Raw genomic sequence first — 27,346 nt, 5'->3', positions numbered from 1 at the left:
GGTGTCATTTTCTTATTTGGGACTTCTAAGCAAGCTTAGTGGGAAATGAGTCAGAGAAGTTGAAAGCCATTGCTGGAATAAACAGATTTGCTCCAAACATACTTCAAAATCTCTTCCCACTTTGTTGAGAGCTATGTTGATAGTAAATGTTGAGGAGTCGTGATGAGGTCTGAGGGAACGTTGTCTCTCAGTAGTGTATTTCACAACAAAATTCAGCAAGGCATGGCCCTATAAAGAAATAACAGGACAGTTAAGAAAGGATAGCTCATGGGAATCCCTCAAGCCTACTCCCTGTGGTGATAAATATCTGTGATTTACTGTCATGGATCTCCTCCCACCCACTGTTTATAATAACTCCTTCACTTCCAGATGTCCTCAACTTTTGTCTCTCTCTTCCTTTTTTAAAGATTCTGAGCCTGCAGACACAGAGTTCACCTAGCACATACTTCATAGGAAACTACTGATAAATGGAATAAATAATACTTAGCGTCTAATTTTGGCTCCTGAGCATGAGAACATAAGAAGAGCCTACTGGATCAGGCCAACAGCTCATCCTAGTCCAGCCGCTAACCTGATGCCTGTGGGAAACCTGCACACAGGACTCAAGCAAAAGAGTACTCTCCTCTCCTGTGCTTTTCAGAAATTAAATAATTTGCATAGTGCAGAAGCTGAAGTAGGGATAGGAGAGGCATGAATAGCTCTCCTATTCTCTGCAATGCCCCCTCATGTTGCTTGCATGTTCTTGGTGCATCCACATTGGCAGAAGGGCCTGTGGGGTGGACATACTGGGTCTGTCATGACTACTCTGTGTTTGGGTACTGCACCTGTGCTTGAGCCTTTAAGTCTTACTTTTTAATAACCATTTTAACCTACCTTTGTATAGTAGCCAGCAAACACTTTTAGTGTTACAGGCGCTATGTATTCTCTAATGAAATGTAGCCACACGCTTTCCAGCCCAATTTGTTTCATGTGAATGTCATCAGTTGGAACGTTTTCATATCCTCCAGAAATGCGGCTGTCCTAAAACAAGACATCACAGAGATGTTCAGATACATAGGGCATAAGGTTATGTTTTCAAATCATATGGGACACTTTGTAAAGTAGCACATGCCTGTCTGATTCTAAGGCTTTCATACTCCGGTACCTTGAGACACATCCCAGTGAACAAATATACTCGTCGTATGGCTTAGTTTATGGGACCAAAATGGCAATCTCTTCTTCCATGTGTTGTGTAAGGAATTGGTACAACAATGCATTGTTTTGTTCACCAGATAATTCAGTAGTGGCTGAATGCATCAATAATAATAATAATAATAATTTATTATTTGTACCCCGCCCATCTGGCTGGGTTTCCCCAGCCACTCTGGGCGGCTTCCATAGAAACCAAAAACCCCACTAAAATATCATACATTAAAAACTTCCCTGAACAGGGCTGCCTTAAGATGTCTTCTGAATGTCAGGTAGTTGTTTATCGTTTTGACATCTGATGGGAGGGCATTCCACAGGGCGGGCGCCACTACCGAAAAGGCCCTCTGCCTGGCTTTGCTTCTCGCAATGAGGGAACCGCCAGAAGGCCCTCGGCACTGGACCTAAGCGTCCAGGCAGAACGATGGGGGTGGAGACACTCCTTCAGGTATACTGGGCCGAGGCCATTTAGGGCTTTAAAGGTCAACACCAGCACTTTGAATTGTGCTCGGAAACGTACTGGGAGCCAATGTAGGTCTTTCAAGACCGGTGTTATGTGGTCTCGGCGGCCGCCCCCAGTCACCAGTCTAGCTGCCGCATTCTGGATTAGCTGTAGTTTCCGAGTCACCTTCAAAGGTAGCCCCACGTAGAGCGCATTGCAGTAGTCCAAGCGGGAGATAACTAGAGCATGCACCACTCTGGCGAGACAGTCCGCGGGCAGGTAGGGTCTCAGCCTGCGTACCAGGTGGAGTTGGTAGACAGCTGCCCTGGATACAGAATTGACCTGCGCCTCCATGGACAGCTGTGAGTCCAAAATGACTCCCAGGCTACGCACTTGGTCCTTCAGGGGCACAGTTACCCCATTCAGGACCAAGGAGTCCTCCACACCAGCCCGCCCCCTGTCCCCCAAAAACAGTACTTCTGTCTTGTCAGGATTCAACTTCAACCCATTAGCCGCCATCCATCCTCCAACCGCCTCCAGGCACTCACACAGGACCTTCACCGCCTTCACTGGCTCTGATTTGAAAGAGAGGTAGAGCTGGGTATCATCTGCATATTGATGGACACCCAGTCCAAACCCCCTGATGATCTCTCCCAGCGGCTTCATATAGATGTTAAAAAGCATGGGGGAGAGGACGGAACCCTGAGGTACCCCACAAGTGAGGGCCCAAGGGTCTGAACACTCATCCCCCACCACCACTTTCTGAACACGGCCCAGGAGGAAGGAGCGGAACCACTGTATAACAGTGCCCCCAGCTCCCAACCCCTCTAGACGGTCCAGAAGGATGTTATGGTCGATTGTATCAAAGGCCGCTGAGAGATCCAGCAGAACTAGGAAACAGCTCTCACCTTTGTCCCTAGCTCGCCGGAGATCATCAACCAGTGCAACCAAGGCAGTTTCAGTCCCATGATGAGGCCTGAACCCTGATTGGAAGGGATCCAAATGGTCCGCATCCTCCAGGCGTGCCTGGAGTTGTTCAGCAACCACACGCTCGATCACCTTGCCCAAGAATGGAAGATTTGAGACTGGGCGATAGTTGGCCATACTGGCCGGGTCTAAAGATGGTTTTTTAAGAAGCGGTTTAATGACCGCCTCTTTCAGCGGATCTGGGAATGTTCCCTCACAGAGGGAAGCATTCACCACCCCACAGAGCCCATCGCCCAGCCCTTCCCGGCTTGCTTTTATTAGCCAGGATGGGCAAGGATCAAGGAGACAGGTGGTTGGTTTCACGCGTCCAAGCAGCCTGTCCACATCCTCGGGGGTAACGGATTGAAATTGGTTCCATGCAACTTGACCAGACAGAGCTCTAGCACTCTCCCGCCCCCGCCCTGCTCCCACGGTGGTGTCTAGCTCCTTCCGAATATGAGTGATTTTATCTGCAAAAAACTTTGCAAAATCGTTGCAGGAGATCAATAGATGTTTCATTTTTTTAAAAAAACAGCATTTGAAACTACAGCTGATTATTAAAACCATCTTAGATTAATGAAAAGGAGCTTTTTAATATACAGAAAGTGTAAACTGCCTTACAATGTTGAAGAAAATAGTAAAGATGTCCTTTCTTTTATCATTTGTTATAGTAAGCAGGGACGCGGGTGGCGCTGTGGGTAAAAGCCTCAGCGCCTAGGGCTTGCCGATCGAAAGGTCGGCGGTTCGAATCCCCGCGGCGGGGTGCGCTCCTGTTGTTCGGTCCCAGCGCCTGCCAACCTAGCAGTTCGAAAGCACCCCCGGGTGCAAGTAGATAAATAGGGACCGCTTATTAGCAGGAAGGTAAACGGCGTTTCCGTGTGCGGCTCTGGCTCACCAGATGCAGCTTGTCACGCTGGCCACGTGACCCGGAAGTGTCTCCGGACAGCGCTGGCCCCCGGCCTCTTGAGTGAGATGGGCGCACAACCCTAGAGTCTGTCAAGACTGGCCCGTACGGGCAGGGGTACCATTACCTTTTATAGTAACATAACTAGACCCACCCTGGGACCTCATGCTGAAGAGTAAGAAACTCTAAGTAAGAAACCTAATAAATAAAAAAATCACAATCTAACCCTTTATCAAATTTACAATGTCAAAATGTCATATGGATTTGGATCTAAAACTAATTGTGTACTTTGAGGTAGATGTATTATGAATGGACTTGTAACAAAAATAACACTGTATCTCCATTATTTCTATTATACTGTCATCATTGCATTGTGCTTGGTATTTTTTCCATAAATAAAAATAGTGACATAAAAGCAAAAGTGTTTTTTTTTATAAGGTAGCCCAAAACTCTTAATATCACTGATTAAAATGAGCCCTAAGCTTCATTTGCCAATCTAAAATTGAATTTTTCAGTCCTGATGGAAACATTGGGCACAATCCTGTCCCAACGAACTCCCCCTTAGATGAGTGTATGTGTGTACCTGCAATGACAGTCCCTTGGGTGCCTCCCACAGGGGACATCTGCATGTGGATTGTGCTCACCTTTTGTCAGTGGTCCATGCTTTATTTTCAAAAACACCCATATAAAAAATAAATTAAAAGAAGTTTCCAACTATTATACTTACATGGTGCTTTCCACCTGACCAACGTCCATAATGTTCCATCTCCTGGACCAGTTCATCACAGGCTGTCTCAGAAAATATGGGGAACCAAAACACATCCGGGCATGGCTATAGGTGGGAAACATAAACCTGTGTGTTAGCATTTTGTGCTCCTTTGTGTGCCAGATAAAGCTGTTGCGTAGCTTATGCTTTACATCTCTGAATCTAAGGTGGAGGAGGGCTGCAGGAATACTTGGTCCATCACTACAGCAACTAGTCTCACCCCTTTGATTTTGTTTTGCTTCTTAAATGTCATTTCTTGTCTTTTAGGTTGTGGATACAAGAGTTATGCAGCAGTTGCTCTGCATCATGCACTTGGCCAGCTACGTAAGAGAAAACACAGCGAAATCTCTAATTATCTGAAAGGAGAAACCATTTCAGTGGCTGCTTGGGTCAGTCACTGTAGAGCAGTTTCCTCTCATGTGCCCACAAATACCCACAGCAGAAGGTTACATTTGTACTGATCTACCCAGTGTTCCCATATTTGAGGAAAGGAACATTTTCGGCTGTGGTAATTTGGTTTCCCTAGCAGGACTGGCACTACAATGTAGTGAAGAACAGCTGCCCAGGCTTCCAGCAACCCCATTTCTCCAAGCTTATGGGACTCTTGATGCTAACCTGCTGATTCTTCCCACATACACATGAGAGAGAGAGCACAAATTAGCATGGCATGGAAAGCCAAGTCTGTTGAAGAAGAGATGGTTTTTCAGTGTCAAAGCAGAGAAGTATTGGGCTACCCCAACCCCAGGTGGTTTCCATTATTATTAGTCGTGCTGCTGCCAAGTTTCAGGTGGGTGTGGGAGTTACAGAAACACATACAGAGCCCATAAATAATTAGCTCACTCCAATCCAAGTTAAAACCCATTTGTATTTTAGTTCCGCTCATCAATGAAGTTCAGTCCCTTTGTGAGTCCCCAAATAGCGGCTTTCCTTACCTGTTCTACTATGTAATCAGTGAAAATTTTTGAATAGTTGGGGTTTATGTAGGTTTCCTTCCAATCCTGAGAACAAAGATTTGTTTGTTAGATTAAAAAGAGAGAGAGAGAGAACAACCCACACAGAAGTGCTTAGAATGTAGGGTTTCAGCAAAGGATAGTCCTGCTCAAAGCAGACTCGCTAAAATTGATGAACATGGCGAACTTTGTTCCATTTCAGTGGGTTGGGTCTGAGTAGGGTTTAGCTGGATACAACCCATAGGATTATTTTTTTCCAAATTGAGCAATGAAGGTTAATGTTGAAAAATTAAATGGATTAAGATCCCCATGCAAGAAAGCATTTTGTGATTTGTTTGCTCACAAAAGAAAGAGGTTATTGGGGGGGGGGGTGTTTAAAAGAGGGGAAAATAATTATATTGCATTCTTTGATACATACCACTGGATTTTCAAAGATCTGCCAAAGATCATTGTTGTAGTGAGATATATTGTAGTTGGCAGTTGATAGAAGTCTTCCAAATTCATGTCTGTTAGTGATGTACATAAAGACACCCTACCACCAGACAAAAAACATCCTTATGTTAGTTTACATTTAATATTTAGAAATGCAGAAGAAGCTATATTATCCAGTCTATATTAATACTCATCACCCAAACTCGCTATCATCCCCATTCTGAATATACAAACTACAGTCTTCTTTATCTGAAATTCTAACTATGTATGTTGCACTCTTTGGGGTATTTAAAGAAGCTGTACTGCCAACTGACCAGATATAGTCAGTAAACAAAGCATGGATTCTGATATGGGCTGAGGCAATTTGTTTCTTTTCTACATGCAGTCCATGCATACAGAGCATTCCCAATTCATGAAAATGTAGGGAGGAGAAGCCCTGAATGTAAGGCAATGAGTAAGCCCTGAATGTAAGCCCTGAATGTAAGAGACCCACACACAGCAATCTCGGTTATGTTCTTAATATCTATACATTTATATAACTGATGATGAGTGACCAGATTAATTTTATGAAGGAAAAGTGGGTATATTTCCTTCTATACATTTTTATGTAGTTGTCTTATGTCCTAAATATTTAACTAACATTGATCTGTTGAATTCAGGTAACGACATGAATAGAGAAGCAAGTGTCAGAGCTCTATAGAGTGCCAATTTCAGCCCATTTCCTACCAGATCCTTTGACGAGTTGACCTGTAATGAAAATGTTCCCCTTCAAATAGTTATTTTGATGAATATGATGAAAACAACAAACCACTCTGCAATGCTTGAAGAAGGATGAAGAGCAAAATGAACTGGAACAGTAGCAAAAGCCACATCATCCTTGTAGGACCGATTAACTTCATATTAAATTGAACAAATCAAATTAAGTAAATTGGGAAGGTATGTTGTTTTCCTTTTCAATATAAACAGGCCCACGTTTTCAAACTGATCAAAGATACTGTTGTGTTTGTCACAGCCCAATCGCTTGCCATTTTGAATAATGGTGCTTCAAGACATTTGCTGTTTCTGACATTTGTGGTTTTGTGAATGGCCAGCATGCTGGTCACCTACAAGCCAGACATCAGCCATACCAGTCCTCATGTTGATGATGATCTCTGTCCAAGCAGGCTAGTAGGACCAGCCAGGGGCAGCACCAATTGAACGAAATATGTGATAGTAACTTCAAACCTACATGGCAATACAGGCCTATCCTATAATGAGGTACTTCCTGGTTTGCTTCTGGGTCTGTGGCTACTGTCTCTAAGGAAGCAGATGTCTATGAGTTTCCTCAGTGATCAGGATAGGGCAGCCTTTCAAACCTGGAGCTGCTGTGATTGGCATTCCAAAACGTCTGAAGGCTACCAGGTAGACATAACAAATTCTGTCGCAGACCATGTTGTATAGGTAGTGAGGCAGATACACTATCTCAAGTACATAAGGGTTGGGTTTAAGTCTTTTGGGGGGATTTTTTTTTTTAATGTAATGTTCTTTTTTAAAATATGAACATAATGAACGTGTACTCAACCCATGGCTCTTATTCAACAATAAATACAAAAAGCTGAATCAAAAAAGCTCTGCCAAAAACAGTTAAGTGATGATTATGTAACACTTCCCTCTGCTACAAAAATACACCACACCACTGTCCAGTTTTATGCTCCATTACTTCCAATGGAGTTGCGTCAGCATAGAACTGTAGAAATACAGTGGTAAAGCATGCTTTTGCCAGTGGGTGTATTGAAAACCATGTCATTGCGTTAAAGACATAATTTATCATGAGAAGTGTAGGGAAACCACAGTATGTTCTGTTTTTACAGCATGGGCGAGCTTCAGTTTTAATCATAACAAGAAATTGAAAAATGTGCATTAGGGGAACAGGGAACGGCAAGCAACCCTTATTAAGCAATGGATTTTCTGGTTCCTACAGCTACAATAGATAACAGAGTGTGGGTAGCTTTGTCTCAGCAACAACAAAAAGCCATTGAATTACATCCAGTTTTAACTAGAAAGAGCCCATTAAATTGTATGCAACTGTATGCAGTTTACGAATGACTGTTCGGTTCTTGACTTCAAGACTATTTTGGCATTATATTTCATTATTTTTTCTACTCTTCCATAAAAAAATTCATTCTGAAATTTGACTTTATTATGCTGCTAACAGCTGTGGCTTCTTCTATTTGCTAACGGTGGGACTACCTCTCGAATGATGTGGAGTGGCCCCAATCATAGATTCATTCATTTATTAATTAATAGGGTCACATAATTTAGGTTCTACAAGCTGATTGTAAGGCTTCAGGGAATGAAAGAGTTTCCTACAATTAATCCTCTCCCTGCAGCCTCACTTCCCCTCTAAATCTGGGTTAAGAGTCCCTTTGGGGTTTTTGGAAAGTGGGACAGCGTGGGAAGGGAATTTCCAAAAATCCATTCCCTCTCCATTCTGCCAGCAGATGCTTTACTGTCAGCTGAGTGAAACCCATTGGATGCAGCCTTTTGACATCCAAAACAAGTGAAAGTGACATAACTAAATGAAAGACAAAGAAAGTTCAAAAATGAAATCCTCAATCTCCATTAGTCTCAATGGAACATGAGCAGATGTCCGCAATGAAATTAATGGAGACTGAATCTTAGAAGCAATGGTCAATGCTAAAATGAGTTGCTACTTAAGACGATACCACAAAATTTGTGATTCTCACATGTATATAACTAGGAAGCAGGGACTTGTAGCACAAGAATGATTTGCATTAAAAGAATGAGGATAGTTTGATTTTTGGTGATTATTTATGCCACATCAGAATTTTGGGTGTATGTTTAAGTACACTAGCATATTGGTTTACAAACTCAACAATGTGGAAAACGTGCTACTGTTTGGGCTGAAACTTGCCCTCCTGCATGCCGAAGGCATCTTCTCTCACTATTTTATGTGGAACACAGAAGAAGCAAAAAGTATGTCCTTCCATTTGGACAAAAGGCTTCATAAGGCCTTGGGCAACCTCCTATGCAAGCATAATAATGAAAACTGTTGATCAGCAGTGGTCGCTTACCTGACCTCCTGACAGCCCCATTGCTGGGGCATGCCACAGAGTAGGGACAAGGCAAAGGTGAAGTTGGTTTGGTGCACACCAACCAGGCAGAGAGTGCTAGATTGGCTTTGCTAGTACGTCTGCATCACAACAGCCTTTCCTTTCCTAATACACTGTAGCGATGTGGGTGACAGGAGGTCAGGTAAATGCCGGCAGCCAATTGACCGCCATCTATAGAACCTACTCAACATATCCCTGTGTGAATTCTTGTACACAGGTTTGTGTGGGGCAGCACTGATAGCTGTTTTCCTTCCATTCATGATTTAATCTTTTGAACGGCCACAGAAGAAGAAAAAACATTTTTTTATTTTTATTTTTTGCAAAAGTTGTATCCATGGGGCTAAAAGCTCAAGACAAAACAATGCCCAGTTATCACTGGGATACAGGGAACGGAAGGAGATACCTCCCTCTAGGAGAGTAAAACCGCATTGTAATAAATGAGTAAAAAAATGAAAAGAAAGAAAAACCTTTGGGGGTCTGAGCATATGGAATGTTTCCGCAGAAGGGGAGCCTTTTTCCCTTTGTAAGGTCTAAAACGAAGGAGAAGAAGGACCACATCAGTTGACCTTTCATTGCTCTCTTTTGCACTGTTAGACCTTTCATTGCTCTCTTTTGCACTTCGCTTTCTGCTGCCATGTTAGATAAACAAGATCCTTTAATCAAAAGCTGGTATTCTGAAATACCATTTACGGACATCATGCAGCTCTAAGCAAAGCTTAAAACGTACGGGTTAAAAGCTTGAACTCTCAGCCTCTTATCTGCTGCAACAAATATATACATATATATGTATATGTATTTTTAAAAACATACACACAGAGACAAGCTCGTACCAGGCTGCTTCACAGCATAAGAATGAGAAAAAAGAAGACTTTTTCTGATGAGCCACCAAGTCAGATTAGTTGGACGTGAGCACATGGTAAGCACAGATTGCAATAACTGATGCAGGAAAGGTTGAGAACAAGAGAATGTTGATTGGACTATTCTGCAGAACGAGTACAAACAAAAGAAAATCATGCCTTGTTAAAGGAGGGAATAAACTTCAATACTTGCCAACTTTTCTTGTTCAATTCAGCAAAATTATTTTTCAATGCTACATTGCCTGGAAATAGCTGTCATTTGATTCTGCTCTGGAACTAGTGTAGATATCAGTACAGATACAGATTTACATTTGTATTGCAATGATATTCATATATGTTCCCATAATGCTAGCATCCATTAAACACTAATAACGACAAGGAGCATTGGTCCTGTTTAGCAAAATTTAATCTGCCTTGAAATAACAAGATCAATCATTCCTGCCCTTGAAAAAGACAATTCTAAAATGCAATAATGTGACATCAGTTCTATTGTATCCTTCATACAATATATAGCATTTGCGATGGTTTATTAACTCAAGAACAAAATTTAGAAAAAATAGAAAATCAGTGCTGAGCTACAATTACCATTTGAAATAGGTATTGATTAAGTTCACAAGTAATTTTGCATTCAGAAACAGGCAGCACACAATATTTATGAGTGTTAACTATACTCAAAGCCAAAAAGTTGTGATGTGAATTGGTTTAACTGCTGCCATTGTGAAGAGGTAACAAAGAGTCAGAAAAGTGATTGTAACTCACAAAAAAATTGGCTAGTACTTTAAATTGGAAAGAAAGAACAACCAAAGTGTAGCGAGACATTTTCAAAGCTCAGGCAACTCACCATTTCCCTGGCATTCCTGCAGAGGGCCATATCAGGATCCAATCTGTCCCTTGCAAAATAATTTCTCTCTTTCATCTCAGATCTGAGGGTTTGTCCTTTGATCAAATATATGTTAGCCACATAAGGGATGTTCCATACACCCCTGGGGGAAAATGGTAAAAGGAGTTGGGTGTAAAATACACTTGGATGAATTTCATTCAAGTTTCATCATTTTTTCATCATTTGTTTCCTATGGTGAGAATTTTCCACTCATGAAACAGGATGAAAATACTATGGAGCATAATTCTTTTTTTTTAATCATTTGTACTCTTGTTGCGGAAAAGCTCCACAAAGCTCCACTATACAGAACCGAGAGAACATTATCCATTTGTAAACAAGACTAAGGAGACCAATAAGTTACTGTGGAATATTTGCTAATGCAACCACATGGATAAAGGCACAAACTGAACCATTCTAAAATTATATTTAACACCCAGCTGTAGAACCGCATGTCCCAGAATGCTACTTGACCTTGTGGCAGGTTTCAAAAGCTGGACAAACAATAAACAAGCAAAATCAATCATTTTTGGCTTGTTTTTCAGGTCAGGTTTCTCGCTCGCAGACCCATATACAAGAATAAAATCAGAAAATAGCTGAATTGAGAACATTCACTTTTAAATCTCCCTTCCATTTTTTATTCAATTAAAGTTATTGACAGAGCACATACTCTTCAAAATCAGCTTATAAATTAAAATATATGGCAATTACAAGGAAACAGAATTAAAAACAGCCTTTCCAATAACTAACGTCTTTATATGTCACTTCTTTTATGGTTGTTGTTTTTTTCAAATAATTTTTTATTAGTTTTCCAATATTCCCCCAATAATAGCCAGCTTATAACAATATCAGTTAATTCCTTCTTTTATGGTTTCTGGCTGAGGAAAAAGCCAGAACTGAATCATGTGGGAAGTATGGGGAAAGTAAATGGTTTGGGGGTATGCTGAAGGAATTTAATACACAGTCAATGCAAGCAATTCAAAGTAAGTTACAACCCAGGGTTATGCAGAACTTTACAAGCGTTAAATACAGTAGTGCCCCGCAAGACGAATGCCTCGCAAGACAAAAAACTCGCTAGACGAAAGGTTTTTTCGTCCGCGATTTGCCTCGCAAGACGAATTCCCCTATGGGCTTGCTTCGCAAAACGAAAACGTCTCGCGACTTTGTTTCCTTTGTGTAAAAACCGTTAAAACCAAGGGTGCTTAGCTTGAGCAGCTGCAGTTGCGACTTGACTTCGAGGAGCAACTGTTAGCACGTGGTTTGGTAGCCTTTTCTCAGACTTTGCTCACTTTTGAAGATTTTCCAAAACTTTTCCAGAACTTTTCCAGAACTTCTCTTTCATCCATTTGGTAAGTTAAACTTTTAAAACTTTTTTGGGGGGTTTTGGATTTTGGGTTGGGGTGTTTGGGATTAAAGGACTTGGTGTTGGGAAGGGGTTTGCGATAATCTGGGAGCTTGTGGGGGGGTTTTGGGAATTTTTATGATTTTCTGTGACCACTGGGCCAGGTTGTTTTTTTTTGAAAATTTTTCTGAGTTTGAATTTCTGAGTGCTGGCTGGCTGGGGGAACAGTTGGGGAGGTTTCTGCAGAAATCTGGGACCATGTGGGGTTTTTTGGGGAATTTTTATGATTTTCTGTGACCACTAGGCATGGTTGTTTATTTTTGAAAAATTTTCTGAGTTTGAATTTCTGAGTGCTGGTTGGCTGGGGGAACAGTTGGGGAGGTTTCTGCAGAAATCTGGGAGCTTGTGGGGCTTTTTTGGGATTTTCTGTGATTTTCTGTGACCACTAGGCATGGTTGTTTTTTTTTTCAATTTTTTTTTCCTGAGTTTGAATTTCTGAGTGCTGGCTGGCTGGGGGAACAGTTGGGGAGGTTTCTGCAGGAATCTGGGAGCTTGTGGGGCTTTTTGGGTTTTTTTGTGATTTTCTGTGACCATTGGGCCAGGTTGTGTTTTTTTGAAATTTTTTTCTGAGTTTGAATTTCTAGTGCTGGCTGGCTGGGGGAACAGTTGGGGAGGTTTCTGCAGAAATCTGGGAGCTTGTGGGGCTTTTTTGGGATTTTTTGTGATTTTCTGTGACCACTAGGCATGGTTGTTTTTTTTTCAAATTTTTTTTTCTGAGTTTGAATTTCTGAGTGCTGGCTGGCCAGGGGAACTGTTGGGGAGGTTTCTGCAGAAATCTGGGACCATGTGGGGTTTTTTTTGGAATTTTTATGATTTTCTGTGACCACTAGGCATGGTTGTTTATTTTTGAAAAATTTTTCTGAGTTTGAATTTCTGAGTGCTGGCCATGTTGTTATTTTTTGAAATTTTTTTTTGTCTGGGTGGGGAAGCAGTTGGGGAGGGGTTTGCAGCAGTTGGGGAGGGGCTGGGGGAGCAGTTGGGGAGGGGTTTGCAATTTCTGTGTTGTGGGTGGGTTGGTGCGTGTCTGTGGGAGCAGTTGAGGTTTTTGAAGACATTGGTGATTTTTGAAGCTTTTCCTAAACTTATTTTGCAGCCATTTGAGGTTTCTGAGGACTTCGGTGGTTGATTGTTGAAGCTTTTCCAGAACTTCTCTTTCATCCATTTGGTAAGCTAAACTTTTAAAACTTTTTTGGGGGTTTTTGGATTTTGGATTTGGGGTTGGGGTGCTTGGGATTCAAGGCCTTGGTTCTGGGTTTTAATTTCTGTGTGGTGGGTGGCTGGCTGCTTTTGTATTTTTTGGGTTTGAAGCACATCACTGATTTTTTTTTCTGTTTCTGAGTTTACGAAGGTAGGAGCTGTGCTGCCATGGGACCCAAGAAGACTGCTGCTGCGGTGGCCGGCGATAGGAAGAAGGAGAAGGTGACGCTGGAAATGAAGAAGGAGATCATCTGGAAGCACGACGGCGGAATGCGTGTGACGGACATCGCCAGGGAGTACGGCAGGAACCCATCGACCATCGGGACCATCCTGAAGATGAGGGAGAAGATCCTGGCGACTGATGCAGCCAAGGGAGTCACCAGGATCGTGAAGAACCGCCCAGCTGTCCTGGAGGAGGTCGAGAAGTTGCTGCTCATCTGGATAGAAGAGAAGCAGCGTGCAGGGGACACAGTGTCTGAGGCCGTCATTTGTGAGAAGGCCAAGGCCTTGCACGCTGACCTCATCCGGGAACAGCCAGGAACCTCAGCCGAGCCAGAAGTCTTCAAGGCTAGCAGAGGTTGGTTTGACCGGTTCAAGACAAGATCTGGCATCCACAGCGTGGTCAGGCATGGAGAGGCTGCCAGTTCTGATGTTCCTGCGGCTGAAGACTTTGCAGCGGAGTTCCTGGAGCTTGTGAAGACGGAGGGCTACGTTCCGCAGCAGGTCTTCAACTGCGACGAGACCGGGCTGTTTTGGAAGAGGATGCCCAAAAGGACTTTCATCACTCAGGAGGAGTCCAGGCTGCCTGGCCACAAGCCCATGAAGGACCGCCTGACCCTGCTCTTCTGTGCCAACGCAAGCGGCGACCTGAAGATCAAGCCCCTGCTGGTGTACCACTCGGAGAACCCACGGGCCTTCAAGAGACACAAGATCGACAAGGAGCGGCTGAGTGTCATGTGGCGATCCAACAGCAAGGCTTGGGTCACACGTGTGCTGTTTGTGGACTGGGTCAATCTTGCTTTTGGCCCTGCTGTCAAGCAGTACCTGCTGGACAACGACCTGCCGCTGAAGGCTTTGCTTCTGATGGACAATGCTCCTGCCCATCTTAAAGGCCTTGAGGTGGACTTGTTGGAGGAGTTCAGCTTCATCAACATCATGTTTCTGCCGCCTAACACCACGCCACTGCTCCAGCCGATGGATCAGCAGGTCATCGCCAATTTCAAAAAACTCTACACCAAGGAGCTTTTCAGGCGATGCTTCGAGGTGACTGACTGCACCACCATCACCCTGCGGGAATTCTGGAAGGACCACTTCGACATCGTCACCTGCTTGAAGATGGTCAACACGGCCTGGAAAGGGATCAGCCAGAGAAATTTGAATTGCGCTTGGCGCAGCCTGTGGCCGGACTGTGTGGCACCAAGTGACTCTGATGCACCAGAGTCAACAGTGGTGCAGGACATTGTTGCCTTGGGGAGGACCATGGGCCTGGAGGTCACGGAGGAGGACGTCTGCGAGCTGGTGGAGGGGCACGACGACGAGCTGACCACCGTGGAGCTGGTCGAACTGCAGGCAGAGGCTGCGCAGGAGCAGGCCTCACTGGAAGAGGAGGAAGCAACTGAGGAACGGCTGTCCTCCGAAAGACTGAGGGACATTTGCCAGAAGTGGAAGGAGGTGCAGACTTTTGCAGATCTACACCACCATGAGAAGCACGTGGCACATGACGCTGGGAACTTTTATGATACGAGGGTCATGTCGTCTTTCAGGGAGCTGCTGAAAAGGCGGATAAAGCAGCAGACTATGGACAGGTTCTTGACCAAGAAGCAAAGAGTGGAAGAGGAGCCTTCTTCGAGTGGTCCCCCAGAGTCTTAGAAAATGTACTGTACACTTTGTTGATTTTTAAATGTTTTTCTGTCATGTTTATAAAGTTAATTTATTTTCCCTTCAATTTTTGAACTGCTCTTTACAGTATGTGTGACTTTAAAGAGCAGTTAATAAACTGTTGTTGTACCAAATTTGGCTTTGTTTGGACTTTTTTTGACCATAGGAACGCATTAATTGATTTTCAATGCATTCCTATGGGATTTCGTGCTTCGCAAGACGAAAAATTCGCTAGACGACAAAAATTGCGGAACGAATTAATTTCGTCTTGCGGGGCACCACTGTAAAGTCCTTCTTACCAGATTCTTCTTTGGTTTTATTTTTTACTTTGACTGTGGGGCATGCATGGAGACGGGTTTTGAGGATATCCACAGGATATTTCAACACGTTACAGGGATTAGTTAGCCGAAAAAGGGCTGAAAGCCACTCACAGCTGACTGTGTCTTAAAAATAACTCACTTTAAGAAATGTTCACTGAAGCAATACTCAATACAGCCACCACAATTGTGTCCGTCCGTCCCCCAGAACCAATTTATTTAACACATACGTTGATGTGGCATGTTATGTATGTTTTATACCCCACCATTCCTCAAAAAAACTCAAGGTGGCATACATGGTTCTCTTCCTCCCCATTCCATCCTCACAACCACCATGTGACTACGACTGGCCAAAGGTTACCCAGTGAGTTCTCTGCTCAGCCATGAAGCAGCTCCTTGGAGCAAAGCTGGAATACAGTGGTACCTCAGGTTACAAACACCTCGGGTTACAAACACTCCAGGTTATAAGACTCCACTAACCTGGAAGCAGTACCTTGGGTTAAGAACTTTACCTCAGGATGAGAACAGAAATCGTGTGGCGGCAGCAGGAGGCCCCATTAGCTAAAGTACCTCAGGTTAAGAATGGTTTCAGGTTAAGAATGGACCTCCGGAACAAATTAGGTTCATAACCAGAGGTACCACTGTATAGACATGATCAATACTTACATACGTGCCAAATCAAAAAAAGTATGAACAAGGTGGTTTTTCAACAACTAGTATTGGGATAGCTGTTGGATGTCTGTATGTGGAATTGCATGTGCCCAGGGTGTGCTCATGTGCAACTCTGGCACACTCACGGTGGGCCAATGTCACTCCTGCACATCACAGGGGTGTGTCGATGTGACATCAACATGCTCCAGAGTGTGCGCATGCCACCAAGTCGAATCGGAGGGGGGGGGTAGCAGCCCCTTCATTTTAAATTTGTGGGTGCCCGGGCACTCAGGGCCCCACATAGTCCGCACCTATGCAAAAGAGCAAACAGTTAACTTACACTCTGTTTCCTTGGACAATATCCACGTAGTCTTCAGACCGAGCATAATATCCATCAGGGCTCAGCGCCCCCCAAAAGTTTGACCAAAGCTTCCCATGGCGCAGTACAAGAGGGGCAATCATCTTTCTGTTTTAAAAACATGATTGCATTGAAAGTTAACAAAAAGATTGAAATGTCAGGCAATCACAAGGAGACACTCTATAACTGGGGAAGAGACGGGTGTTAATAGCTGTCACTTATTCTAAATAGGCCTCTTTGCTTCCAGTCACTGCCTCTGGGATAGTGAGAAAAACCAAGTCTTTCTGAATTCTGAATTTGTAAAGCAACAACTGCAACGTGAAATTTCAAGGGACATAGCTCAACGAAGAGTATATGTTATGCACGCATGCATGCATAAAGTCTTATATTCCATCATTCGCATTCCCACTGAAAGGCTTCTGCTAGAATAGCGATGAAAGATCTCTGCCTGATGGGCTGCCAATCAGGATAAAATGGATTAACGGTGTGAATGATAAAATAGCTCTTTAAAGCCTTAACTGACACATAGTGAAACTGAGCCTCTCTTGTAGACACATTGTCGTCAAAGTCAAGAAAGTTGACGTGATCAAAAAGCAAACATGCTGAAGGAAGTGCCTTTACTGCAATATGTGCAGAGAAGCATGGGGGAGAGGGCCTCCATCCCCGCAGCACATATCCACCAATGACAGAGCATTCACATGATTAAGAAGAGCCCCCTAAATCAGAATTTAAAAAAAAAAGACTGGGAACCTTTTATCATGTATTTACAGAAATACTGTAAAGATATGGACTCACTAGCAGGGTTTGATTAAACACTTTCAAGTAAGAAAATAATATCAACGGTTAAGTAAGGACAACATGGAATGAAATTGACTGTAAGATGTAATCATGAAAGAAAATTTGGTATACAACTGATAAGAAAATACAAGTATTAAGGTATAAGATTATAAAAATAAGTTAATAAATACTCAGAAGTAGTAAATATTTAAAGAACCAGAAGGGGAAGTTGAGGGAAGTCACGGGGAGGCGGGGGGGATTTCTTTTTCTTTTATATAACAAATGTTATATTGTGTTGTTTTATTGAATATAAAACTGTAAAAATCCAATAATATATATATTAATTTTTTAAAAAAGAAAGAGCCCCCTAAATCATAGTGGAAGGCTAGTTTTCACATAAAGGAGTGCATTAATATTCTCCTCTGCCCGGACATAATGGCGATATCCAGTGATGCAGAAGTAATTTTCCTCTCCTCCCCCACTGCAGCTCTCCACAGTTTTTAGGTACAGAGATAGGAATGGGAAACACCACTGCGCAAATGGAAATCTACTCTACCGGCAGATGAACACCACTGGATGCCACCCGGTATATCTTCTTTCATGAGAAATCTATTTCAAGGAAGTACGAAACAAACCTGTAGTAGTAATAAAAGAACCTAGAATTGATAAGTTCCCCAACCCCTCCTGCCATAAGCGTACCGATTCTGTTCTATCAAGAGTTTTAAAGTCCTGGGGTTCGTTAAAACAACATCCGCGTCTATGCTGAAATAATAGTCGCATCCTTCATTCTGCCGACAGATGTCCCTTGAAAAGGAAGAGACACACAAGGCATTAGCATTGCAAACATGTTCCATTCCAAAGAGATGATAATAGTTTTAAGCATACAGCTGCAGTGTGCATTTAAGAAGTTCCTTTGCTTAATAGCTACCTGAATTGGCAACTCGACTCCTGAAACAAGTCTACTTAAAGCAACTGTTAGTAGTTGAAAGTAATAGGTTTTATGGCTAATAATGCAATCTGGGTTTCGCTTGATTTATCTATCCACCAGAAGGAAGTTTTTCAAAATATCAGTCTCACTCTTTGCACAGATGTCTTGGATTTTTGAAGGTGATGTTACTACCAATTTGGGGGAATTTGTCCATCTTCTGGAAGATTTGCATAGTGAAATTCCTCTATTTCCCCCAGATTTGGAGAGCTGTATTCCCAACATTTTCAAAACCCCAATTTTTTTCTAAATTCACATTCACTGTCATTAACTTGTCCCTTCCTAGTAAATGAAAAAAAATCATTCTTAATAACAATGCCATTAATTAATACAACTGTACACCTATTTGTTGAAAATTAAATCTGACAATACAATAGCAATTTACGGATACCCACCATACCTATTTCATACCTATTCCTAAATACATGAATGCAAATATAAATTACATATTAATACAACCATTGTCCTCTATGTACAGCTCTAATTTCTGTTCACAATATTATCCCCCACGTGACAGACAGGTAGGTAAGTGGTAAACATAACCCTAGTTTACTGTTTTACTATTGGACTGGAGCCTCACTCAATACCTCAGTTGGGAGAGCATGAGACTCTTAATCCCAGAGTCATGGGCTTGAGCCCCAATAGATGACCCTATTGCAGTTAAGGTGTGGATGTTAACAAAATACTGACGTAGATAGCTGGCTGGTTTAATACCAGGGAATTCTGTTGGAAAATAAAATGTGATATTAAACTGCTGTGCTGCACTGTTAAAGTCAATGGCCAATCCAGTGCACATGTATGTGCACGAGAGACAAAGAGATGTGATACCGGGATCTGATTATAAAAGCTATGGAACATAGATCATTCTGAAGACTATGAACATTCTTGTTCCCAGAACTTTCATAATTTATAACAGCTGGATCTTTTTTTTCCTGTGGTGCAACCTTTCAATGAAAGAGAAACCAGCTGTATGTTATCATCCCAAACATATGTTGCAGGTCATACAATGATGAGGGAGCTATTCTGTTCAGTGGAAAGGTTGTTTGAGAGTGAAAGCCACATAGATTTTTTTTCCATGATGCAGCCCCACTCCACAGCAAAAAGACACTCTGTTGAGACGTGGCAGCGTCCACCTCTGCTAGAATTGCAACTAGCTTCTCACGTTTCAGAGGCAAGTGTCTGGGCCTTGGGAGAGGCAGCAAGAATTCACAGGATCAAGGTGTGCAGGGCAGTGAATGCTTGGAAAGAAGAAAACCACAGCTCACAAGCATGATAACAGGTGCCTTACTTATGAACATCTGAGCAGGGCAGCCCGCATAACACTGTTAGAGATGGGTAGAGATTGGAGAGAGTAGTTTGGGGAGGGGGGTTGGTGGTGCGGACCAGTTCTGGACCAGTTTCCCTAGAGCAGGCACCCCCAAACTCGGCCCCCCAGCTGTTTTGGGACTACAACTTCCATCATCCCTAGCTAACAGGACCAGTGGTCCTAGGGATGATGGGAATTGTAGTCCCAAAACAGCTGGAGGGCCGAGTTTGGGGATGCCTGCCCTAGAGGCACACAGCTGGTGCCTATGTTGTTAGCTTCTTGGTGCAAGATCAATACAGTTTTATCATCCTGAACTTCTAGTGGATGATTTATTTTATACCTGCTGTTTCCCTATTTTTATTGCTAGTCTTTCTGCTTTTTAAATGGCTTTTACAATTGCTTTATTACTATTACTATTTTACATTACTTGAATGTTAATGCTAGATGTTGAATTTTAAAAGAAGTTAGCCAACCTTCTTTAAAAAAAAATACCTAAAAATAAAATAATGATCTTAACAGAGAGGCTGATGAATAATCTACAACATCTGCTGAGTTTCAACATGAACTATTAGTCTCAGCACTCTAAAAACATATGTTGGAAGTCTCAATGATGGATCATTAAATCTTTGCCAACAAGCAACAGCCCTACAAGAAAGCAGCAGGAATTGCTCATAAACACAATACATTGTTGGGGCCACTGCATCAATGATTTGGTTGTGTGTTCATTTTAATTAGACATCTTCCCGTCTAAATCTACACATTTCATTCCTGTCCATATATAGATCTGAGGAGATAAATCGTTAAAAATAAAATTACATTCCCATGTTCCTGGCATCAGCTTCACTCAGATATTCTTCGGGACCCACAATTTGTATCGTTTTGAACATGTGCTTGGCTTTTTCCCAAAACGTCTTGATATGTCTTTCATGGTGAACTTCCTGAAAAAGTAATGAAACAATTAATAAATGAGAAATCGGTAATACCGTGTAAAAATTAAACATGCAACAGAGCAGTCCAGTACTAGCCAGTGGTGTAAGTTCTCCATAGAGGTGTAGCAGGTGCCTTCACTATACCTCCTGCAGAAGGACATCCTTGACCTACAGACATTTGTTTCATGGTCCAAAGTAAGGCTAATTGCATAGACTTGCTTCAGACACTGAAACAGATGCACACACATTGGTGGTGGAGCCCCAGGCAGGAATGCCTCCCCTCCCCATAAACATGCTTGTTTCCACCAGGGACACCAGAAATCAGGAATAGTAAGAGACCCAGAGGAAAGGAAGATATATTTATCAGTGTATAAGACGCCCCCTATTTTGGGGGACTCCAAATTAAGAAAACACCCCTCAGCACTACCCATGTATAAGACAAGCCCCAATTTCAAACCTAACATTTTGGTAAAAAACAAACCCTAGTCTTATACACACAAAAATATGGTATTTTGTTTAGCAAGCAAAAAAAGAATCAGAAGAACACACAGACCAGCGACAGGAAAATACCATACCTGCAAAAAGAAGGTGCTAGAGGAAATAACATTTTAAAATACTTTGTTTTAGCTGCAACACGCCTATAACACAACTAAATCTCTGACAAGTGATTTTATATAGTTACTCATTTTTATAATGATGGTGAAAAAATAAGAAGAGCACTAATCAGTCTAAAAAGTCAGTCCACCTTTACAGAGTTCCTCTTTAAATATTATTTCACCTCAAATAAGTTCCACTTTGAACTTGGATGTTAGTACTTACTAAAAATATTATGATAATCAGCAGGAACCGTCACAGTAAAAAATAACACTGGAAATTTAGCAGCAGAATAAACAAGCCCAAGATCAACTACTATTTTAGGTCACTCCTGCTATTTGACAGATGTGTTAACTCCTTAGGCTACAATCCTATAACAGCTCAACCTGAGTGTATGCCCCATTGAACACAATGGGAGTAAATCTGAGTAGACATGCATAACATTAAGCTGTTAATGTATTGGATTTTCTTATTCTTAAAAGAAGGTGGGTGGAAATGGAAGGTTGTAGCCAGTTTTTGTTAATTAATGTAGAATATATGGTTGTGATCTTTTGCCCATGGCATTACCTTCTATACTATAGAGTAACACTACATATTAAATATTCCCTAACTGGGATTTATTATTCCTAGAGAGATCTTATCTTTTTACACATCAGTCAGAGTGGTTAAAAAGTGATAAAGAGGTGGACCCATTGCTTGTGGAAATTCAGTTTCATTGGATAAGCTCTAAAATCTAGGTTTTTTTGAGGGGGGGATAAAACTATTTCAGTACCTTCCCTGAACCACTAAATCCATACTAGTTAGCCAATAAAAAATATGTGAAATTGTGCCAGGTATAAATTTATAAAACTGTTTGTTTTCAGTTTTGTGACTCTGTTTGAGTTGCAAGCCTCAGTATATATAGAATTGTTTGCATTTGTAAAAATGAATAGCAACGGTTCTCCATAATTCATTATTTGCTCATGAATAAATTGGGATGTAACCTAAGCAAGGTCTTTCATTGGACCAACCTTTTTTTAGGTGTGGCAGCACGCAAACATCAATTCCACAGAACTAACTGCTCATCAGGGTGTGGTGGTGGACATTGCTGAGGTCAACCCTATGTAAATGTGCTGTTGCCGGGTGGATAAACTGCCCCAGGGTGGGTGCAGGTGCCTGAAGTCATCAGATATGAGTATCCAGCCATACACTTGAATGGTGCAGCTGCAGCAACCCATTTCTCTACTTCTCAGCAATTATAAAGTTAAGAGAATTCTTCTCCCTCTCTATTGCCATGCAGTTGCCACCAGATATCGCATTGTGACCTGCCTCACCAGTTGTTGCTTGCTCCCCTCTCAATATTGACTACCCTAAACTTATTTGGACAAAATAAGCAAAAAATGTAAGATGCGCCTGTTGGATCAGGCCAATGGCCTATCTAGTCCGGCATCCTGTTCTCTCAGTAGATGTCTGAGGGAATCTGCTAGCAGGATCTGAACACAAGAGCATTCTCCCCTCCTGTAGTCTCCAGCAACTGGTATTCAGAGGCAGTGGCCTGAGCTGTGTACAGTGGTACCTCGGGTTAAGTACTTAATTCGTTCTGGAGGTCTGTTCTTAACCTGAAACTGTTCTTAACCTGAAGCACCACTTTAGATAATGGGGCCTCCTGCTGCCGCCGCACCGCCGGAGCATGATTTCTGTTCTCATCCTAAAGCAAAGCTCTTAACCTGAAGCACTATTTCTGGGTTAGCGGAGTCTGTAACCTGAAGCGTATGTAACCTGAGGCACCACTGTATACTTTCTATGAGGAATAGGTGACAAGTGAAGTTAAATGGAAGGGATAAGCAAGAGATGAGGAACCTTTTTAACCCATTGGGCAAAGATCCTTGTCTTCTACTGAAAACATTTGGAAATGGACTTCAAAGTAAAGGTTGTGCCTTTACCTCCTTCCCATTGGACATCAAGGGTTGAAGAGGTGGGCGTGGTTTGTGGGAAATGGCCTCATAGGAAATTAGGCCTGTGGGCCATTGGTTCCCCATCCATGGTATAAAAAGAAGGGGGGCAGCAGAGAGAGAAAGAAAGAGGGAAACTTTCAGATCTGAAGGTATACTGGAAAATAAACTGGAGAAAAGCATCTAGAGGCCACACAAGGAGCAGACCAGATAAAATGCCCCTTCACAAGTGAGGAGCTATACCCCCAACACACATCAACATTCCCCCCTCTGGTTATACTTATAGATGCCAAAACACAGGAGCTTTAACAGCTGCCCTTAAAAATTATTTGGAGGAGCTATTTAATATTTATTGGTAGATGGTGTAATTCCACCACTTTCAAAAACCAAAAGAAGAAGTAGTTTAAGTCATGGTGGCATAGCTGCATGTCTTATAAGCAGTACTGAACTGAAGAAGAATGGAAAAGTTAACATGCTTTTGATGAAATTTTATTCTGAACGTGTGTGCATGTACATACATGTATGTGTAAACATATATGTACACACACATTATTTTTCTGTAATAAGAGATGCATTTAAATGTTTAAGAACTTAACTTTGTTGTCAATCTACATAACTAGACCAACTTCATTAACTAATTTACAAATGTGACTGTTCAATTACCACCTAAAGTACTTACATTATTGTGAATGAAGAGGGTAATTTTTTCCTTTGCATAGTCCAGAGTCAACAATCTGTCTAGAAACTTAGGCAGGAAAGGAGTTGGTTGTTCAATGAAAACACCAATTGTTACTGTTGGAGTCTCCTTTAAAAAAAAGTGCGCAAAAATAAAAGAAAACCACAAAAAGCTTTTACTTTAAAGTTTAAAACAGTATGAACAATCTTACATTTAACCAAAATGATCCATATTATATATCTTGGGAAATAACCTCCAGTTTTACACAAGTTATAAGTCTGAATACACTTTTAATCGCTGTTTTGAGATACTAATAGCTGAAATGAAATGATACAATAAGAATCCATGAAATTCCTCCTGATATCAGTGAGCAAAATGCTGTCTGAGAAATTAGTAAGTTTTATGCTGCATACCCATATTCCTGAAAACAAGCAGATGTTCTACCACTGAGCTATGACCCTTCTCAGGCTGTATATAAGTGTACAGTATTAATCATGTAATCAGAATATATAATAGAATAACTAAGGGGTAGGGTGGGAAGGATGGGGTGGGAAAGCTCACTGAGAATTTTGAACAATGGAAATAGTTTCCTAGAGTTCTAAAGTTCTTATGGGATCAGGGGTTTTCCCTGAAGACTATGGTAGCCTGCCAAAGTAGCTGACCTAGATGGCATTCAGAAGTTATCTTACCCCTGACACTGATGGAAGAACTGCTGCCAGAAGTTACAATGGACTGCAAACGCATAGCCAATAAGCTTAACGATCCAATTAGCCAGTAAGAATCCTGACGGTTGCATATGTAGTGTAAGATTTGACGATGTCTATGAAATGTCAGCTAGCAATTGTTTCTCTTTGAGTGAGTGCAAAAAAAACTTTGTCAGCTATTTCCCCCCAAAAATGATACTAAACATTTTATCTGAATCAATGAAGACCAAGAATGTACTGCAACCTGCACAAACATGTACCAAAAAGACAAAAAAAAAATATGTTTCTACCGCTGTACCAGACACTTTATATAAACATCTGGAAACTGTGAAGCATTAAGTGATTCAGACCAAAACTAAATATGGGCATGAAGGGCCTGGAAGAAAACTGTGAAGATGAGGGAAAGGTAGGTGGTAGCAGGATGGGAAGGGTTGATAAAAGCAAGGAGGGAGAAGCTGGAGCAACAGTCCAGGTGCAGAAGGAGGTAGACAATGCCATGACAATCAATATGTAGCTCAACATTGAAAGAATTCAGCCGCATGCAACAGATACTTACATCAAGTGTGGCGAAGTCTAATAAATCTGTATCACAGGCACCACATCCAGTTTCACGGGTCCAGCCATTAGGGATATAATTTCCAAAGTAATTGAGATTAAGCTACAATTGGGAGGTGGAGGGGGAAAAACAGCCCTAATTAATTCAGCAATATAATAAAATCTTGTTTCTGTACCTTTCAATTAAAGGCCAGTTTCACAAGGCTCTGCTGTCATGCTCACTCAACTTAAAGGAGTGGAAACCAGGGGTGAAACAGAATGTGATAATTCTGCCCTACTGCCACTGTCAACTAATCCTCAGTAGGCTGCTAGTATCCCAGTATCATTAAATAAATAAAAAACTTAGCTGAAACAAAGACACCGTCACTCACTTTGGTTGGGCCGTTTCCATGGAGAGTGACTGGCAAAGTGTCATACAGTGAATTTCTCGCTCTGGCTCTTCCATCTTCAAATTTCAGGAGCACTTCATCTGCAGCCCACCAGGAAGTTAAAGATACATCATCTGTAGTTTACTCAAACAAGACTCTCACAGCATTCTTTCCATTTCCCTGAGCATCCCTTTTTTTTAAAAAAAAAGATCTCCATATTTCCTGTCATTTCAGCCTACGATCCACAGGCTGTTAATTTCTACGTTCACTAGGAACATTTCCAGTTGCCAAATAAGAACCACAACATTTTGTTTGTTTGTTTTACATATCATTATTATTCCTATCCCAAGATCATATTTATGACAATGGGACCCCCTGCTTCCTCAGAGGAACTGGGTTACCATTTCCCAACACTTGTTGTAAGTCAGGGCCTGTCCAGATACAATCTTTTCCCCTCAGGGCTGTTCTGGAAACAGTGGAGGCAGACTTTCTTCCTGCCACTTCTCTCCCTCTCTCTGCCGACTTCTATTGTGGGGAGAAAAAAGCTGGGGTATCTTTCTAGGTCTTATTTTTTCTGGGATGAGGAGTGATCCAACGTTCAAATAACTGCATGATCTTCCAGATGGTTAGTCAGTTCTCCCACTGGGAAGCCAATGAAAGATCACATAAGCCAGGGGGGCTGTAACCGATCACCACTTGATGTTAATTCCATATGAAGTATAAATGTACAGAAAGCCCCTTGGATGTATTGTATTATATAATAGCTAATGCAGAAATGGCAAGGAAAAAATCTGAGAGGCATATCCTTCATCACTCAATAGACACTTCAGAATACATACCAACTGCTCCATTTAGAGTCTGGAAAATGTTGCACTTGTGATCCAACGTGATATTAATGCGTTCCTAAAATGTAAGTATATAAAATATGCTAAATGAGGCATTATAAAATCAAGGGCAGTACAGTGGTACCTCGGGTTAAGTACTTAATTTGTTCCGGAGGTCCGTACTTAACCTGAAACTGTTCTTAACCTGAAGCACCACTTTAGCTAATGGAGCCTCCTGCTGCTGCCACGCCGCTGGAGCACAATTTCTGTTCTAATCCTGAAGCAAAGTTCTTACCCTGAAGCAATATTTCTGGGTTAACGGAGTCTGTAACCTGAAGCATATGTAACCTGAAGCGTATGTAACCCGAGGTACCACTGTACAAACTGAATTCTAAACATCTTGACAAATGTAAACTATCTAAAAACATGACTGCATGTTTTCACTGACAATTCATTTTAATATCCTTAATTCTTATGCCAGATGTTTCCCAATCTCTCATATATCTTCATAGTTCAGCGTGTCATAAAGATCTGTCCCTCGTCAAGAACATACGATTCATTTAGCCAACAGTTTCTATCATCCTACAAACAAAGGCTTGCTTTCTGTTTTGTAAGCCAAGCAAATTAAGTTCATGACTTCTCAAAGAATGATGAGTCAGCGGTATAGGAGAGGAGCTGCCAAATGACACTAATACATTGACAGCTTGAAATAAAGAAAAGTTGGGAATATACCAGGATATATACAGAACAATTTGGGTGTAGATGCTGCTGCTATACATATTGACTTTCTTGTTTGTGCCTTGCTTTGAAAGAAGAGAACAAGCAGCAAGCCATGTTCTTCAAAGGGACCACTGCAATAGAATTCTCACCCAAAGATCTGCTAAAATCTCCACTAAAATCAATACAACACCCATGCAATACTGGAATCATGCAGGAGTTTATTTCCTGGATGTCCAAAAGTCCTTAGAGAGACTACCTCTAATTTAGGAGGATGACAGCATGAAACTAAACACATCGAACCTACAACAAAATGTTACAGTGAGGAGTGTTCTTGTCCAGGTTCCTATTGACCAGGTCCTTTTCCAGAATACTCCCATATGCAAAACCCCATACACATAATCTGCCAGCATTCCACCTGGCCACTGAACATGCACAGTCATCATTGAAAAAAAGAAGTCCATCCCAATGAAAAATCTTGAAATTTTGGGGTTCCAAAATTTTCCAAAACCCTGCACCCAAACCCTCTTGTTTGTAGATGCCATTTGAGCTAATATAGGATATTTATAGAAGATAGAAACTTTCTTTCAAGTGACCTAAACACAGCCAGAATTTCAGCTTGGTTCATCACTCGTTTTTCACAATTGTGTGCAAAGCTGATGTACTCCAGGAGTCATAAAAATGA

General features: G+C 41.8%; 1 protein-coding gene across 2 annotated transcripts in view; it reads right to left on the bottom strand.

Annotated features, from left to right (window-relative positions):
- The window catches only part of PLOD2 (procollagen-lysine,2-oxoglutarate 5-dioxygenase 2), a 64,408-nt gene that overhangs the window by 1,902 nt on the left and 35,160 nt on the right, over positions 1-27,346 (bottom strand). The window contains exons 6-19 of one of the 2 annotated variants that reach the window (XM_028731223.2): positions 25,960-26,023; positions 25,124-25,221; positions 24,754-24,855; positions 23,497-23,622; positions 20,180-20,301; positions 17,772-17,876; positions 16,278-16,403; positions 10,457-10,598; positions 9,226-9,288; positions 5,632-5,745; positions 5,196-5,261; positions 4,225-4,329; positions 874-1,020; positions 103-228 (exon numbers count right to left, since the gene is read on the bottom strand). In XM_028731223.2, coding sequence (XP_028587056.2) covers positions 103-228; positions 874-1,020; positions 4,225-4,329; positions 5,196-5,261; positions 5,632-5,745; positions 9,226-9,288; positions 10,457-10,598; positions 16,278-16,403; positions 17,772-17,876; positions 20,180-20,301; positions 23,497-23,622; positions 24,754-24,855; positions 25,124-25,221; positions 25,960-26,023 — 1,506 coding nt within the window. The remainder of the gene's footprint in view (positions 1-102; positions 229-873; positions 1,021-4,224; positions 4,330-5,195; positions 5,262-5,631; positions 5,746-9,225; positions 9,289-10,456; positions 10,599-16,277; positions 16,404-17,771; positions 17,877-20,179; positions 20,302-23,496; positions 23,623-24,753; positions 24,856-25,123; positions 25,222-25,959; positions 26,024-27,346) is intronic. The other variant, XM_028731224.2, reaches the window with a different exon arrangement.

This window comes from Podarcis muralis, chromosome 6 (assembly GCF_964188315.1).
Source record: "Podarcis muralis chromosome 6, rPodMur119.hap1.1, whole genome shotgun sequence".
NCBI classification, from domain to species: Eukaryota; Metazoa; Chordata; class Lepidosauria; order Squamata; family Lacertidae; genus Podarcis; species Podarcis muralis.
This window is presented reverse-complemented; position numbering and strand designations above follow the sequence as displayed.